Source organism: Brachyistius frenatus, unplaced genomic scaffold (assembly GCF_029030835.1).
Source record: "Brachyistius frenatus isolate BFR_SWC_R1_liver_20210118 unplaced genomic scaffold, ASM2903083v1 Contig_224, whole genome shotgun sequence".
NCBI classification, from domain to species: domain Eukaryota; kingdom Metazoa; phylum Chordata; class Actinopteri; family Embiotocidae; genus Brachyistius; species Brachyistius frenatus.
In genome coordinates this window covers 95,729-112,557 of record NW_027210823.1, presented here as the reverse complement: position 1 = coordinate 112,557, position 16,829 = coordinate 95,729, and the positions used below count along the sequence as shown (strand labels likewise).

The window sequence follows — 16,829 nt, the reverse complement described above, 5'->3', positions numbered from 1 at the left end:
CTACCTGACTAACTTTGTATGTGTTGTGTTGTTATATAAAGACAGGTGTAGTGATGGTCCGCCGCTTTTTTCTCCAAGTCAGGAAATATAATGTTCGCAGTCCATTCGCAGATTAGCTCCCGTTTGCCCTGTTAAAGTTATTACATTACTATATATAAATCATATATATAACATACTGTATATACTGTTTTAAACTGGTTATAAACAGGTTTAAACTGATTTAAACTGGTTTTGACCTGGTCAAAGCAAAGACACGAATGTCCGCAAATTAGCATCTGCGTGAGTTTAAAATATTTAACGTGAGCGGTCGTACTCGCACAAGTAATGTGAAGCGAAAATTTGCTTTGTGTTTGTTCTTAACACAACATTACACTGTAAATGCACATTTAACACTTCCTGTTTCTGTTTCAAAGTAAAAGCCCTTTAGCGTTTCATGAGGCAGAAAACTTAAATTTCTTGTTGAGGATTTTATTCTGAAACATTTGCAGCAACTTGTGACTGAAATCAAACAATAACAATAATGTTAGTAATCCGACCAGTGAAAACAGGATTATATTGTTGACTTGATTAAATTTAAGTGATGCTAATACACATTATTGCGTGTTGTATGTAAATTTTTCACTAAAGTGTTCACAGAACCACAGCTGAGCTCCGGTTCTGAAATAACTGGTGCTCCTCTCCTGGTTGAGATGGTGGTTTGTAGAATACATGATAATCGTTCTCAGTGAGTCAGGTGGTTTAATGGTTCATTACCACGTCACTACTTTCCTCTCAGTGATTGTGTTGTCCCTCGTGGTGTTTCTGTTCTTCTCCAGGTGAATGAAGCTGGCAGAGTCTCAGAGTAAACACTTTACCCCTCAGCCAGGACATGATTCCCTAAACCGGGAGGATTGTTGTTTATTCACGTTTTATTGAGGTCACGTGACTCATAGTAGATTTACTGCAAACACGATGTGCGCGTTGGGAAGAGCATTCTGCGTCAGCGTCCCGGCGACGGTCGCCAGAGAGACGACGTCGGAGTCTTCTTCAGGTTTTAGTTTTTCCCTCCCGGCCTGTTGAAGAGTGAAACTGCCCCCGGAGGCAGAACGATGCAGCAGCCTCAACACACATCACAGACAGGACGCAAAAAACAACTATTCATATATTATATATTCATATTTGGTCTCAAAGTAAACTGGATGTTTATCTGGAAATGTATGAATGTGAAGCAGAAAAAAGAAAAGAAGCATTGAAATAGGAAAGTGAAGGTTTTAAGATTCACAGATGAAAAGTAGAATTGAAAAACACTATTATAAAATGTGGCTTCATATTTATGTATTTACTCAGGAGCGTTTGTGTTCTGTTCCTGTTGGATCGTGTCTGTGTTGGATGCTCTCGTTTTCTTCCGTTCCACTTTAAGATTTTTATTTCTGCCTTCATGAGTTGCTGCAGAAAACTCATATTATTAATACTCCCGCCAACATTTAAGGCGAAACACATAATAGTTGTCTTCAGATGTTCAGTGGTGCTTGAAAGTTTGTGAATTTTCTATATTTCTGCATAAATATGAGCTAAAACATCATAATTAAAAAGTATTATACTTTTTAGAGAAAAATTATCCAATGTTGCATAAATCTATCACCAAGTACATCATTTGTTTTATGTGTAATCAGGTTGAACTTTTCTCATTTTCAGACTGTGAAGTTCTGATGATGTTTAATGTCACATTTGTTCATGCAGTTTTCAATATAGCTGAAACTCATTATAAGTTGATCTGACGTGCAGATCTGGAGTCAGTATTTATTGTTTTTGTGTATTGGAGGAAAAAAGAAATGCAGCCGTTTTGGAGATATTATTTGCTGTCCTTTTTGCTGTTGATGGTTTGATGGGATGTTTACTGATCGTAGGATCAAACCACCAGATGTGAGAGCAGCACTCTGCTCCAGTCGGCTCTGTTCTGACTCGGAGAGGTCGCCTGCTCCGCTCTGTGTGGTGGAGGAGACGGTTGCCAGGCAGCGTGGCACAACATGAGGCTGCAGGCCCTAGATAAAGGGCAGCTCGTCACACCAGGGTGGTCCTGTTTCTGTGACCGTCTAACAGATGGCGGCAGAGACGTGCAGAACATGGCCTAGATTCATATATGCCCCCCCCTCCCACCCATCCTCTGCTGCTCCATCCACGACCTCCATCCTCCATCTACTGCCTGTTTCCTCCATCTATTGTCTGTTTCCTCCATCTACTGCCTGTTTCCTCCATCTATTGTCTGTTTCCTCCATCTACTGTCTGCTTCCTCCATCTACTGCCTGTTTCCTCCATCTACTGTCTGTTTCCTCCATCTACTGCCTGTTTCCTCCATCTACTGTCTGTTTCCTCCATTCTGTTTCCTCCATCTACTGCCTGTTTCCTCCATCTACTGCCTTTTTCCTCCATCTACTGCCTGTTTTCTCCTTCTACTGTCTGTTTCCTCCATCTACATCTACTGCCTGTTTCTTCCATCTACTGCCTGTTTCTTCCATCTACTGTCTGTTTCCTCCATCCCGTTTCCTCCATCTACTGCCTGTTTCCTCCATCTACTGCCTGTTTTCTCCATCTACTGTCTGTTTCCTCCATCTACTACCTGTTTCCTCCATCTACTGTCTGTTTCCTCCATCTACTGTCTGTTTCGTCCATCTACTGTCTGTTTCCTCCATCCTGTTTCCTCCATCTGATGCCTGTTTCCTCCATCTACTGCCTGTTTCCTCCATCGACTGTCTGTTTCCTCCATCCTGTTTCCTCCATCTACTGTCTGCTTCCTCCATATACTGCCTGTTTCCTCCATCTACTGTCTGTTTCCTCCATCGACTGCCTGTTTCCTCCATCTACTGTCTGTTTCATCCATCCTGTTTCCTCCATCCACTGTCTGTTTCCTCCATCTACTGCCTGTTTCCTCCATCTACCGTCTGTTTCCTCCATCGACTGCCTGTTTCCTCCGTCTACTGTCTGTTTCCTCCATCTACTGCCGGTTTCCTCCACCTACTGTCTGTTTCGTCCATCTACTGTCTGTTTCCTCCATCCTGTTTCCTCCATCTGATGCCTGTTTCCTCCATCTACTGCCTGTTTCCTCCATCGACTGTCTGTTTCCTCCATCCTGTTTCCTCCATCTACTGTCTGCTTCCTCCATATACTGCCTGTTTCCTCCATCTACTGTCTGTTTCCTCCATCGACTGCCTGTTTCCTCCATCTACTGTCTGTTTCCTCCATCTACTGTCTGTTTCATCCATCCTGTTTCCTCCATCCACTGTCTGTTTCCTCCATCTACTGCCTGTTTCTTCCATCTACTGTCTGTTTCATCCATCCTGTTTCCTCCATCCACTGTCTGTTTCCTCCATCTACTGCCTGTTTCTTCCATCTACTGTCTGTTTCCTCCATCCTGTTTCCTCCATCTACTGCCTGTTTCCTCCATCTACTGTCTGTTTCCTCCATCGACTGCCTGTTTCCTCCGTCTACTGTCTGTTTCCTCCATCTACTGCTGGTTTCCTCCATCTACTGCCTGTTTCCTCCATCTCCTGTCTGTTTCCTCCATCTACTGCCTGTTTCCTCCATCTACTGCTTGTTTTCTCCATCGTGTTTCCTCCATCCACTGTCTGTTTCCTCCATCTACTGCCTGTGTATTTTTTTTCCGCTCCTGTGTTTTTTTTATATCGCTGTCTCTTAGCTTCCCAGATTAAATGAGCGTTGGTTGTGCCTGTGGACGAAACGGTTGCGTAGCAACCAGCTGATGAGAGCAGCCTTGAGGCCTGCAGTATTGTCAGCCTGAGTTGGGGGAGGGGTGTGTGTGTGTGTGTGTGTGTGTGTGTGTGTGTGTGTGTGTGTGTGTGTGTGTGTGTGTGTGTGTGTGTGTGTGTGTGTGTGTGTGTGTGTGTGTGTGTGTGTGTGTGTGTGAGAGGATGGCAGGCCAAACCCTCAACAGAGTTCAACATCATCTCACGTAGGTCACATGCTGCCCTGCTTTAGTTACGTAACCCTCAGTGTGTCTGTGTTCGTGTTCCAGCTTTTATAAATAAAGTGTGTGCAAGCTGATGACTGCGACCCTGCATGTATGCAGCGGTGTGGTGCTAGAAGCAGTCATGTGATGTGTGTGGGCGTGGCCAAGGCGAGGTCTCCCCCCGCAGATATCAATATCACTGCATCACCCTCCTCTCCACCGATCAGCTGACAGACGTGTTGTGTATGTGTGTGTGTGTGTGTCTGTGTGTGTGAGTGGGTGTGTCTTGATGTGTGTGCGTGTGTGTGTGTGTGTGTGTGTGTGTGTGTGTGTGTGTGTGTGTGTGTGTGTGTGTGTGTGTGTGTGTGTGTGTGTGTGTGTGTGTGTGTGTGTGTGTGTGTGTGTGTGTGTGTGTGTGTGTGTGTGTGTGTGTGTGTGTGTGTGTGTGTGTGTGTGTGTGTGTGTGTGTGTGTGTGTGTGTGTGTGTGTGTGTGTGTGTGAGAGAGAGAGAGAGAGAGAGAGAATCCTTGTTCAGCATCATTTAAAGTTGCATCTCTATTTTTAGCAGCTGTGTTGATGTTTATTGGGATGAACTGCAGCAGGTTGAGTCTCTTTATTGATCCTCTTTATTCCAGCGGTGTCAGATCTCCTCTCAGATTACATCATTGTAATCCTCGTGGAGGGAGGATGTGTACTTCATGCTTCACCTGTCAGGAGGTTTCATGATGAAGCTGATTTTAAAAGATGACACCTGCTCCATTTCAATATTTACCTGGTAATTGACCTCCTACATTGATTGATTAGAACAAATCAGCTGTTTTTAGACTGGTTTTAATATTGGTTTGGATGGAGGAGGCCAGGATGGAGAAGGTCAGGATGGAGAAGGTCAGGATGGAGGATGGTCAGGATGATGGAGGTCAGGATGGAGAAGGTCAGGATGGAGGATGGTCAGGATCGTCAGGATGGAGGAGGTCAGGATAGAGGAGGTGAGGATCGTCAGGATGGAGGAGGTCAGGATGGAGGATGGTCAGGATGGAGGAGGTCGGGATGGAGGATGGTCAGGATGGAGAAGGTCAGGATGGAGGATGTTCAGGATGGAGGAGGTCAGGATGGAGGATGGTCAGGATGGAGGAGGTCAGGATGGTCAGGATGGAGAAGGTCAGGATGGAGGAGATCAGGATGGAGGAGGTTAGGATTGTCAGGATGGAGGAGGTCAGGATGGAGGAGGTCACGATGGAGGATGGTCAGGATGATGGAGGTCAGGATGGAGAAGGTCAGGATCGTCAGGATGGAGGAGGTCAGGATGGAAATGGTCAGGGTGGAGGAGGTCACAATGTAGGATGGTCAGGATGATGGAGGTCAGGATGGAGAAGGTCAGGATGGAGATGGTCAGGATGGAGGATGGTCAGGATGGAGAAGGTCAGGATGGAGGATGGTCAGGATGGAGGAGGTCAGGATGGAGGATGGTCAGGATGATGGAGGTCAGGATGGAGAAGGTCAGGATGGAGAAGGTCAGGATGGAGGATGGTCAGGATGGAGGAGGTCAGGATGGAGGATGTTCAGGATGGAGATGGTCAGGATGGAGATGGTCAGGATGGAGGATGGTCAGGATGGAGGAGGTCAGGATGGAGGATGTTCAGGATGGAGGAGGTCAGGATGGAGGATGGTCAGGATGGAGATGGTCAGGATGGAGGATGGTCAGGATGGAGGAGGTCAGGATGGAGGAGGTCAGGATGGAGAAGGTCAGGATGGAGGAGGTCAGGATGGAGATGGTCAGGATGGAGGAGGTCACGATGGAGGATGGTCAGGATGATGGAGGTCAGGATGGAGAAGGTCAGGATGGAGGATGTTCAGGATGGAGGAGGTCAGGATGGAGATGGTCAGGATGGAGGATGGTCAGGATGGAGGAGGTCAGGATGGAGAAGGTCAGGATGGAGGATGTTCAGGATGGAGGAGGTCAGGATGGAGGATGGTCAGGATGGAGATGGTCAGGATGGAGGATGGTCAGGATGGAGGAGGTCAGGATGGTCAGGATGGAGAAGGTCAGGATGGAGGAGGTCAGGATGGAGGAGGTCAGGATGGAGATGGTCAGGATGGAGGAGGTAACGATGGAGGATGGTCAGGATGATGGAGGTCAGGATGGAGGATGGTCCAGATGGAGTAGGTCCGGATGGAGGATGGTCAGGATGGAGGATTGTCAGGATGGAGGATGGTCAGGATGATGGAGGTCAGGATGGAGGATGGTCCAGATGGAGTAGGTCCGGATGGAGGATGGTCAGGATGGAGGATTGTCAGGATGGAGGAGGTCAGGATGGAGATGGTCAGGATGGAGGAGGTCACGATGGAGGATGGTCAGGATGATGGAGGTCAGGATGGAGAAGGTCAGGATGGAGGATGTTCAGGATGGAGGAGGTCAGGATGGAGATGGTCAGGATGGAGGATGGTCAGGATGGAGGAGGTCAGGATGGAGAAGGTCAGGATGGAGGATGTTCAGGATGGAGGAGGTCAGGATGGAGGATGGTCAGGATGGAGATGGTCAGGATGGAGGATGGTCAGGATGGAGGAGGTCAGGATGGTCAGGATGGAGAAGGTCAGGATGGAGGAGGTCAGGATGGAGATGGTCAGGATGGAGGAGGTCACGATGGAGGATGGTCAGGATGATGGAGGTCAGGATGGAGGATGGTCCAGATGGAGTAGGTCCGGATGGAGGATGGTCAGGATGGAGGATTGTCAGGATGGAGGATGGTCAGGATGATGGAGGTCAGGATGGAGGATGGTCCAGATGGAGTAGGTCCGGATGGAGGATGGTCAGGATGGAGGATTGTCAGGATGGAGGAGGTCAGGATGGAGGAGGTCAGGATGGAGGAAGTCAGGATGGAGGAGGTCAGGACGGAGGTCAGGATGGAGCATCATGCAGCAGAAGAGAAAGTTGTGTTCAGATGAATTCTCCTCTGTCATCTCGTGTGTGTTTGTATCCTGTTGATCACATGACTAACGTTGTCCTCTGTCTCCATCTTGTTTGTGTCCTGTTGATCACATGACTAACGTTGTCCATCTCATCCATCCAACACTTTGTCCTGTGGAGAAGCCGCTGTTGAAAACTAAACTCTGTAAGTTGTTTGACTCGGTGGAGACGCCGCTTTAACTGTGGCCCACTTCCATGTTGGCAGACGGACCCCCTTCAGCCCCCCCACCACCACCCCCACCCCTCCACCCCACCCTCGGGCCGCTCCATATGTTCTGGAGCCGTTTCCAGGCTGCACCCTGATTGGTGCAGCCTGGTGACAACTCAATCAGTGTATCAGGAGGCTCCACAGGGAGCCGAGACCTCGGGGGGGGTGGCGGGAGGGGGGGATCCTTCTGTATGGAAGGGGGGAGGGGCCTAGAGGGGGGTACCTTTGTGTGTCACTGCCCCAAATATTAGCACATCCATCAGGGCGACGCCTCCAACACACTTGTTTGTTTGTGTGGTGAAGTTTGCCTGCAGTGTCGACAACACCAACAACTTTTATTTCCTCCAAAGATTTAATATCAATGTCAATAACAACAACAACAAGTTTGATTTCCTCAGTAGATTTAACATCAATGTCAATAACAACAACAACAAGTTTGATTTCCTCAGTAGATTTAACTTGTACTTCCTGTTTGATGTACTTCCTGTTGACCCGGTTGGATGTTTAAAGATAGTCGCTTCATGCTGTTCCTCCGTCTACATCCTGTCAGAGATTCTCAGAGGGTCGGGCTCTGCGCCGCGGTGCGTCGGTGAACTGTGCGAGGGGGCGGGGCTCTAAAGCTAAACAGATTGTTATTGGTCTCATTCATCAATGACACCGCAAGTTATTGAGGGAAGTGAACACAGTGAAGTTTTTAGAGCAGAACCTGAACATCTGGATGAGTGACAGACTTCTACACCTGCTGCAGTTTAATCTGGTTCTTCTAAGAAATAATAATAATAAAATAATAAAGAAGTGACTGCAGTTTTGATCAAAGGCATACTGTTAAAAAAGTTTTTCTGCTAAACTTCCCATCTTTAATTCCTTTTAACATGTTATTTATTCTTCTCCTTGGTTTCTCTCCATGAAGCAGCTCAACCTGCTTATTAAAGCTTTTCTATAAATGTCGTTATGGGAGTTTATACTGTTTATAACCTTTTACATGTTTGTCTACATTTGAGAAAAAAATAAAGGCTTCTAATATCCGGAAGTTCCATTTTAAAGTCATAGAATGAGATGTTTGAAGAGCTCAGTGATTGGAGGAGGTTTTATTTCATAATCATCTGTAAATAAGGTGATAAATTATAACTTAATAACTTCAGTAAAGTCCTTTAAAGTTAAATTAACAGGAAAATATGTCAGTTTCAATTAAATTAAAATGTATTTCATGTATATGATAATGTTTAATTAATGTTACATGTTGACTTGTTTCTAACTTGGTCAGGTCTTAGTTTACATATTAAATGAACCTGTCAATCATTGTCGAAGTGACACTCAAAGATAAACATGTCTGTTTAATGTGCTGCTGCAGCTTCAGTAGAAAGTTTAGTATCTGCTGCCACCTTCTGTTTTGTGGCAGAACTACACCATTAAATCCTTCCAGCACTGACACGTCTGAAGGTTTTTAGGGAAACAAGCTTTATTTTTCTCAGGACTCTAATAAAATTCTTCCTGAGCTTTTGTTGGATTGAGTTTTCTCAGGAACTGCACTGTCAGCTGTTTTTCAATCGGTATTCAGTATTTACTGCCCTTCATTTGCTCATTTCTTTTAACGGCAGTACAAAAACTCAACACATTAAAGTTCTTGTATGAGAAAAATTTTAATGCAGGAAAATCTGAAATCCATCATTCCCTGTTTTGATTGAATTAAAGACATTGACGACTAATGAAGATTATTGAAGACAAATGATTATGGAGTGTTTATCAGTCACGTCATAAAAAACAGACAATAACCTGTAAGGAAATATGATATCTATAAATATATGTGTGTATATATATATACACAAAAATATATATAATCATAATCCTTTGCAGGTGAATCTGTCAACATCAGGACACACAGACGTTTAACGTTAAAATAATCAGGAGATCATTCCTGCCCACTGCAATAAGACTTTAGAATAACTCACCTCTGGCAAAATCCATCACAGTACAATAACACTGTTGACTGTGTTTCTTGGTTGCTTGTATATTGTATGTATATTATATATATAGATATATACTGTACCGTATGTATATATATATATATATATATATATATGTTGACTGTGTTTATTGGTTTGTTGTATATAATATATATAGATATTTAATGTACTGTGTATGTACTGTGCATTTTATATTTTATATTTTTTATTTTATTGCTTTTCTATTATATTATTCTATTCTATTCTATTATTGCTCCTGTATGTATGCTGCTGTGGCGAAAAAATTTCCCCTCGGGGATTAATAAAGTAAATACCTACCTACCTACCTACCTACCTACCTTATCGCGATCACGTCGTCACGGATTCATCAGACAGAACTTTTCCTTTTTAATCTGTTCCGGAATTCAATCTGATTTATTTGATGTATTTATTCAGTTGTTTACTTATTTACTTCTTGGTGTGTCTATTTGAATATTTTATTGAAATCTTAATTTAATTTGATTGATTTTATAGTGTGGGATCCGTTGGTCAGAACATGAGTCAGCTGTTCTTTTAGCTGCAGTGATTTTTTTTAAATGTGGAATCCATTATATAAAACTTAAAAACACATTTATGTAAATGGCGTGAAATGAATGTTTATTTTTGCTGCATATTGAAATTAAACTGGTGGTTAATGGATCATCATCAGCTGACCTTCCTCTCGTCTCCTCCCCCTCTCAGGCCCACCGATGACTCAGGAATGCGGAACAACGCCGCCGCGGCCGCCGCCCTCACCTCCACCCCCCCCAGCAGCCTCCCGTCGCAGGCTCACCCCTGCAGCCCTCCAGACTCCGCATCCTCTCTCACCCCCTGCTCCTCGCTGCCCCCCTCCGTGTCGCCCACCCTCACCGACGTCTTCGGCCTACCCACCCCCCCCATGGGCAGCGGCGGCGGCTACAGCCTGAGCTCTTCATGCGGCGGCAGCGGCAGCTCGCGCTCCCCGTCGCCGCTGACGCTGATGCAGGCAGCGTCGGGGAAACCCTTCGCTTCCAAATCCGTGGAGCTGTGGAGCAAACACGACGTGGCGGACTGGCTGGAGAGCCTGAACCTCGGCGAGCACCGCGACGCCTTCCTGGACAACGAGATCGAGGGCGCCCACCTGCCCTCGCTGCAGAAGGAGGACCTGATCGACCTGGGCGTGACCCGGGTGGGCCACCGCATGAATATCGAGAGGGCCCTCAAGCTGCTGCAGGACAGATAAGCCCCGAGGAGGCGGGGCGAGGCGGAGTCAGGGTCGAGGAGGGGGAGGAGTCACCTACTCGTCATCAGACTTTATCTCAGTCGGGAACAGGAAGGAGAAGTTTTGTCCAGCTGATGCTGCCTCTGTTTTCGTCCTCTCATCCTCCGTCGTCGCCTCATCTCCGTGTCCGGTCTCCTCCGCCCCTCTTCCCCCCCGTCCCCAGCATCAGGGGATCACGGGACGTCTGGAGGAGCGCGGGGGTCGAGGAGAGACGAGCTGCTATGTCCCACATCAGGAGGAAGAGGAGGAGGCCGAAGGACGCTCCGCTTGTCCTCAACTCTGGAAACAAACAGACTCCTGCTCTGCTGCTTTGGAATACCGACTTTCCCGACGCCGGCGGGTCACCGAGAACCAGCTGAGCTGGTCGTCGCTCCTTTTCTATCTTTGCTAGAGTTTGTTCAGAGAATATTTCTTCACTAGAGTCCGACCGGAGTTCTATGTTATATTTCTGGGTGCATTAAGGTTGTAGGAATATTTGAAATAGACTCCATTTCTTTTTTGTTTTTGCTTTTTCACCTGTTTGTGTCAAAATGATTTACTGACATGTTCAAATATTACTGAACCATATGTGGGGTCCACACACACACACTTTATGCACAGTGCCACACACTGAAACACATGAACACACACACGTCTTCACAGACCTGCACACCCCGAGCACCGAAAAACACACACACACACACACACACACACACACACACTGCTGCCATGGCCTTCTTCCTGCTGAGAGTGTGATGAGAGGTGGTCACCATAGGGGGCGCTCCGCCACAGCAGGGTCCAGACGGGGGGCCCCCCGGCAGGCTACCTGGTGTCCACCTCGAGAGTCCAGGAGAACCGAGACGAGGACACCAGACGGACAGAAAAAGTCTCACCTTGAAATGTTTTAGCGGCTTGTCCTCGTCCTCTCCTCTGGGCTCTCTGTGTGTGTGTGTGTGTGTGTGTGTGTGTGTGTGTGTGTGTGTGTGTGTGTGTGTGTGTGTGTGTGTGTGTGTGTGTGTGTGTGTGTGTGTGTGTGTGTGTGTGTGTGTGTGTGTGTGTGTGCTAGAACTGTTACTTTTGTATTGGTCCTGTTGACTCCTCCCCCTCATCACCATCAGCAGGTCAGCACTTATGGAGCGTGTAACGAAGCCCCGCCCACGTGGCCGACGGCCTGTAAGCGGTCCGAGCTGAGGTTTTATCAGAGAGCATTTTAAAGTCGGTTTACAGGAATCCTGCAACATTTTGGGGAACGCTGGTTTGTTTGTGGGAGATGAAGAGATCGATGTCACTCTGGAAAGACGTCTTTTACATGAAACAAGAAACTCAACTTCCAGATTCTGTTGCAGGAAACGCAGGAAATCCTCGTTTCACGTCGCAATAACATTTCCATGTTTCAGCGTGTGCAGAATGTCTGAGTGGAAGAGATGAAATCCAAATATCCCCAAAACAAATGAAAGTGAAGTGATGCTGAGCAGGTTTATGGATCACATTTACATCTTCTCCACTTCCTGTTTGGTTCTGTTTCAATACATCACTTCCTGTTTGGTTCTGTTTCAAACTTCCTGTTTGGTTATGTTTCAATACATCACTTCCTGTCTGGTTCTGTTTCAATTCATCACTTCCTGTCTGGTTCTGTTTCAAACTTCCTGTTTGGTTCTGTTTCAATACATCACTTTCTGTTTGGTTCTGTTTCAATACATCACTTCCTGTCTGGTTCTATTTCAATTCATCACTTCCTGTCTGGTTCTGTTTCAAACTTGCTGTTTGGTTCTGTTTCAATTCATCACTTTGTTTTATTCTGAGTGCTTGGAAGTGGCGCCACCTGGTGGTCAGATGACGACATCATTAAGAACGATGTCATGTTCATTAACACTGTTTCATATAAAGTAATGTTAGAACGGAAACTAAAACTCAGGAACACATTTCATGTTTTCAGAGAAGAATAAACGGAGGCTAGTGTCAGTAGATGATTAGCTTAGCTTAGCTTAGCTTAAAGCAGCAGGTTAAAACCAAATTTTAAATATTTGTAAGTAATATTTGATCTTTTAATTAATAAGCTTTTAAGGTTCTTGTGGGCAGATTTTTACTCCTGTGGACGGAGCTAGGCTGGCACCTCCCCCCGCTGCCAGTCATTAAGCTAAGCTAAGCTAAGCTCAGCGTCTCGTGGATGTAGAGTGTATCGATCTTCTTCATGTCCAGAAAACAACGTGTGTTTTTCCCAAAACATGACACGATCGAAGGTTTTTATTGGATAGCATTTAACTGCATTTGATTCCCTTTTTTTTTCTTTTTTTTAACCAAAGTTGGAAGCAGCCGAATAACTGAAAGGTTGATTCAAGAGCTGAAATTCACATTTTACCAGAGAACTGATGGATTTTTTTATTTAGCAAAAAGACTACCTGAACATTTTGTACTTTCTTCTTTGCTAATTAAAAATAAATCTGTCGTAGCTTTGTTAGCATTAAGCTAACTCGTGTGCCAATAAAAAAGCACAAAATAAAGTCTCGAACTGCAGCAGCTGTTTAAAGTCAAAAGGAAACCGACTTCATTTGCGTGATTTATAAGTTATAGACACAACCAGCGCTAAAAAACAAAAAGCAGTTGCAGAACCGGGCCGTTGGTCCTCGAAGAGAAACGACGTCCCGCTGACTCAATTCAGGGTTTCATCTCGTAACCGCGGCAACAACAAGCAGCCCGACAACAAGCTGAAAGACCGGATAGAAACCAGTTCTGATCCGAACACACGACCTGCAGTTTCTGGAACTAACCGGACTTTTACGCCTCCGAACGTCCCACATTTAGCAGAGACAACATTTCAAGGGTCCAATTTTAAATCCACATTTCTACATTTCTACATTTCTAAAGCTGCAGACGTGTGATTGACAGGTGGATTCTCTGTGTAGCTGTTGAAGTGTTGACGTGTGTGGAGGTTGGTTCATGGTGTCAGCTGACCCGAGGTCCCCGGCAGGGGTCCCGTTGGCCCCCTCATCCTGCGGGATGCCTTAAACAGCTCCGGGTCCCTCCGGCGACAGAAAGCAGCTCCTTCAGACGAGCTCGACGTCTGGACACGTTTCATATCGCAGCTTTCTGTTCTTTTCTTTCAGGAGACAAATGAAACATACAGACGCTCTGTGTTCTGTGAACATTAGCGGTGACGGCGGGACGATGCTGCTACAACCTGTTCCTGTCTGAGTGTTATTTTAAAGCGAACAGCGGCGTGTCGGGGGGGGCGAGAAAAGCACAGTATTTTTAAAGATTTGTATAGAGTTCTATGAAATTTTATAGAAGTTATCTGAACAACAAACTGTTCAACACTAATGCGTGGATTGCCAAAAAAAACAAAAAAACAACAGAAATATAATAGATTAAAATTGTGGATATTATTAGACTTATGGGTTACGTAAGAAGCAATATTTATTCTGAATGAATCTCCTTGGTTGTGTTTAATTTTCCCATTTTAAAGTTACATATCATGACGTGATCACCTGTCAGTGTTTTAATGCTGAAGTAGAAACACTCTTAAGAGCTCTCGTCCGATCCAAACAGGAACCGACTCCTCTCATCTTCTGAACCCGAGTCTCGAGTGTGTGTATAAAAAAAGAGCAAAATGTGTAAATTAAAATATATATATATATATCTGCAGGCCATCTTGGTAGGAAACTATAAACTCTATATGTGTATAAATCCACCAGAAGAGTAGCGGCGGCCTGTTGAGTCCTTCAGCGGCCGCCGAGCCGTTTTGTGTGGAGACGTAGATCTGAGTAGACGTAGGAATCTTTAACGAGCATCACGGCGGTGTGGCGCCTCACCGGGCCGCGTTCAGGACCGAACCGGCCCAATAACCTTCCACTCCCCTTGAAACACTGCTCCCACCTTCATCGTCCAACATCTGGGTGACTGTTTCTTTTTTATTACTTTCTTGATTAATTGATTTATTTTTCTCATGAATAGATTCTTTATTCTTTGACTAAGTCTTCATAGAGGCTAAGATGTTTTCGGTAATTTGTGCAAAAACTTGTGTTCATGTTTTCTATGTTGCTGTAATTTTGTGCTACTGAATCATCATAGAGTCAAACTAATTACTGAAATGAAAAGAGAGAAATTTTCCTGTAACTACACCGCCCACCCCCCAACCCCACCTCTTCCTTAATTCCTCAAGACTTCTTGTATGGCAACCAAAATTCACTGTAAGAAATAAATATAATATTGCACTAGTGTGGTGTCCCTGTGAGTCCTTTGTGTCCGAACACCTGAACACCTGAACTTGACCTGAACCTGAACCTGAACACCTGAACATCCGAACGTCTGAACACCTGAACTTGAACACCTGAACCTGAACACCTGAACTTGAAAACCTGAACACCTGAACTTGAACACCTCAACACCTGAACGCCGGAACTTGAACACCTGAATGGCTGAACTTGAACACCTGAACACCTGAACTTGAACACCTGAACCTGAACGCCTGAACACCTGAACTTGAACGCCTGAACACCTCAACACCTGAACCTGAACGCCTGAACTTGAACACAAGAATGGCTGAACTTGAACACCTGAATGTCTGAAATTGAACACCTGAACTTGAACACCTGAACCTGAGTGCCTGAACACCTGAACTTGAACACCTGAACCTGAACGCCTGAACTTGAACACAAGAATGGCTGAACTTGAACACCTGAATGTCTGAAATTGAACACCTGAACTTGAACACCTGAACCTGAGTGCCTGAACACCTGAACTTGAACACCTGAACACCTGAACTTGAACACCTGAACCTGAACACCTGAACCTGAATGCCTGAACACCTGAACCTGAGCGCCTGAACTTGAACACAAGAATGGCTGAACTTGAACACCTGAACTTGAACGCCTGAACACCCGAACGCCTGAACACCTGAACTTGAACGCCTGAACACCTGAATGCCTGAACTTGAACACCTGAACTTGAACGCCTGAACACTTGAACACCTGAACATCTGAACTTGAACACATGAACCTGAACTCCTGAACTTGAACACCTGAATGCCTGAACCTGAACACCTGAACTTGAACGCCTGAACACCTCAACACCTGAACCTGAACGCCTGAACTTGAACACATGAATGGCTGAACTTGAACACCTGAACCTGAACGGCTGAACTTGAACGCCTGAACTTGAACACCTGCACTTGAACACCTGAACACCTGAACTTGAACACCTGAATGCCTGAACATTGAACACCTGAACCTGAACGCCTAAACTTGAACACCTGAACGCCTGAACACATGAACACCTGAACTTGAACACCTGAACACATGTACACCTGAACCTGAACGCCTGAACACCTGAACACATGAACACCTGAACTTGGACATCTGAACCTGAACCTGAACGCCTGAACACCTGAATTTGAACGCCTGAACACCTGAACTTGAACAACTGAACCTGAACGCCTGAACTTGAACACCTGAATGCCTGAACTTGAACACCTGAACTTGAACACCTGAACACCTGAACGCCTGAACACCTGAACACATGAACACATGAACACATGAACGCGTGAACTTGAACATCTGAACTTGAACACCTGAACCTGAACGCCTGAACACCTGAACGCCTGAACTTGAACATCTGAACTTGAACACCTGAATGCCTGAACTTGAACACCTGAACACCTGAATACATGAACGCCTGAACTTGAACATCTGAACTTGAACACCTGAACCTGAACGCCTGAATACCTGAACGCCTGAACTTGAACACCTGAACCTGAGCGCCTGAACACCTGAACACCTGAACCTGAACACCTGAACTTGAACACTTGAATGCCTGAACTTGAACACCTGAACCTGAACGCCTGAACTTGAACGCCTGAACTTGAACACCTGCACTTGAACACCTGAACACCTGAACTTGAACACCTGAATGCCTGAACATTGAACACCTGAACCTGAACGCCTAAACTTGAACACCTGAACGCCTGAACACATGAACACATGAACACCTGAACTTGAACACCTGAACACATGTACACCTGAACCTGAACGCCTGAACACCTGAACACCTGAACTTGAACACCTGAACCTGAGCGCCTGAACACCTGAACTTGAACACCTGAACCTGAACGCCTAAACTTGAACACCTGAACACCTGAACCTGAGCGCCTGAACACCTGAACTTGAACACCTGAACACATGTACACCTGAACCTGAACGCCTGAACACCTGAACACATGAACACCTGAACTTGAACACCTGAACCTGAGCGCCTGAACACCTGAACTTGAACACCTGAACCTGAACGCCTAAACTTGAACACCTGAACACCTGAACCTGAACACCTGAACTTGAACACCTGAATGCCTGAACTTGAACACCTGAACCTGAACGCCTGAACGCCTGAACTTGAACATCTGAATTTGAACACCTGAACCTGAACGCCTGAACGCCTGAACATGAACATCTGAACTTGAACACCTGAACTTGAACACATGAACGCCTGAACTTGAACGC

General features: G+C 45.7%; 1 protein-coding gene across 1 annotated transcript in view; it reads left to right on the top strand.

Annotated features, from left to right (window-relative positions):
- The window catches only part of shank2a (SH3 and multiple ankyrin repeat domains 2a), a 147,604-nt gene extending 136,577 nt beyond the window's left edge, over positions 1 to 11,027 (top strand). Inside the window, exon 25 of the mRNA XM_069719783.1 lies at positions 9,801 to 11,027. Coding sequence (XP_069575884.1) covers positions 9,801 to 10,320 — 520 coding nt within the window. The 3' untranslated portion in view covers positions 10,321 to 11,027. The remainder of the gene's footprint in view (positions 1 to 9,800) is intronic.
- The last annotated feature ends 5,802 nt before the right edge of the window (positions 11,028 to 16,829 follow it).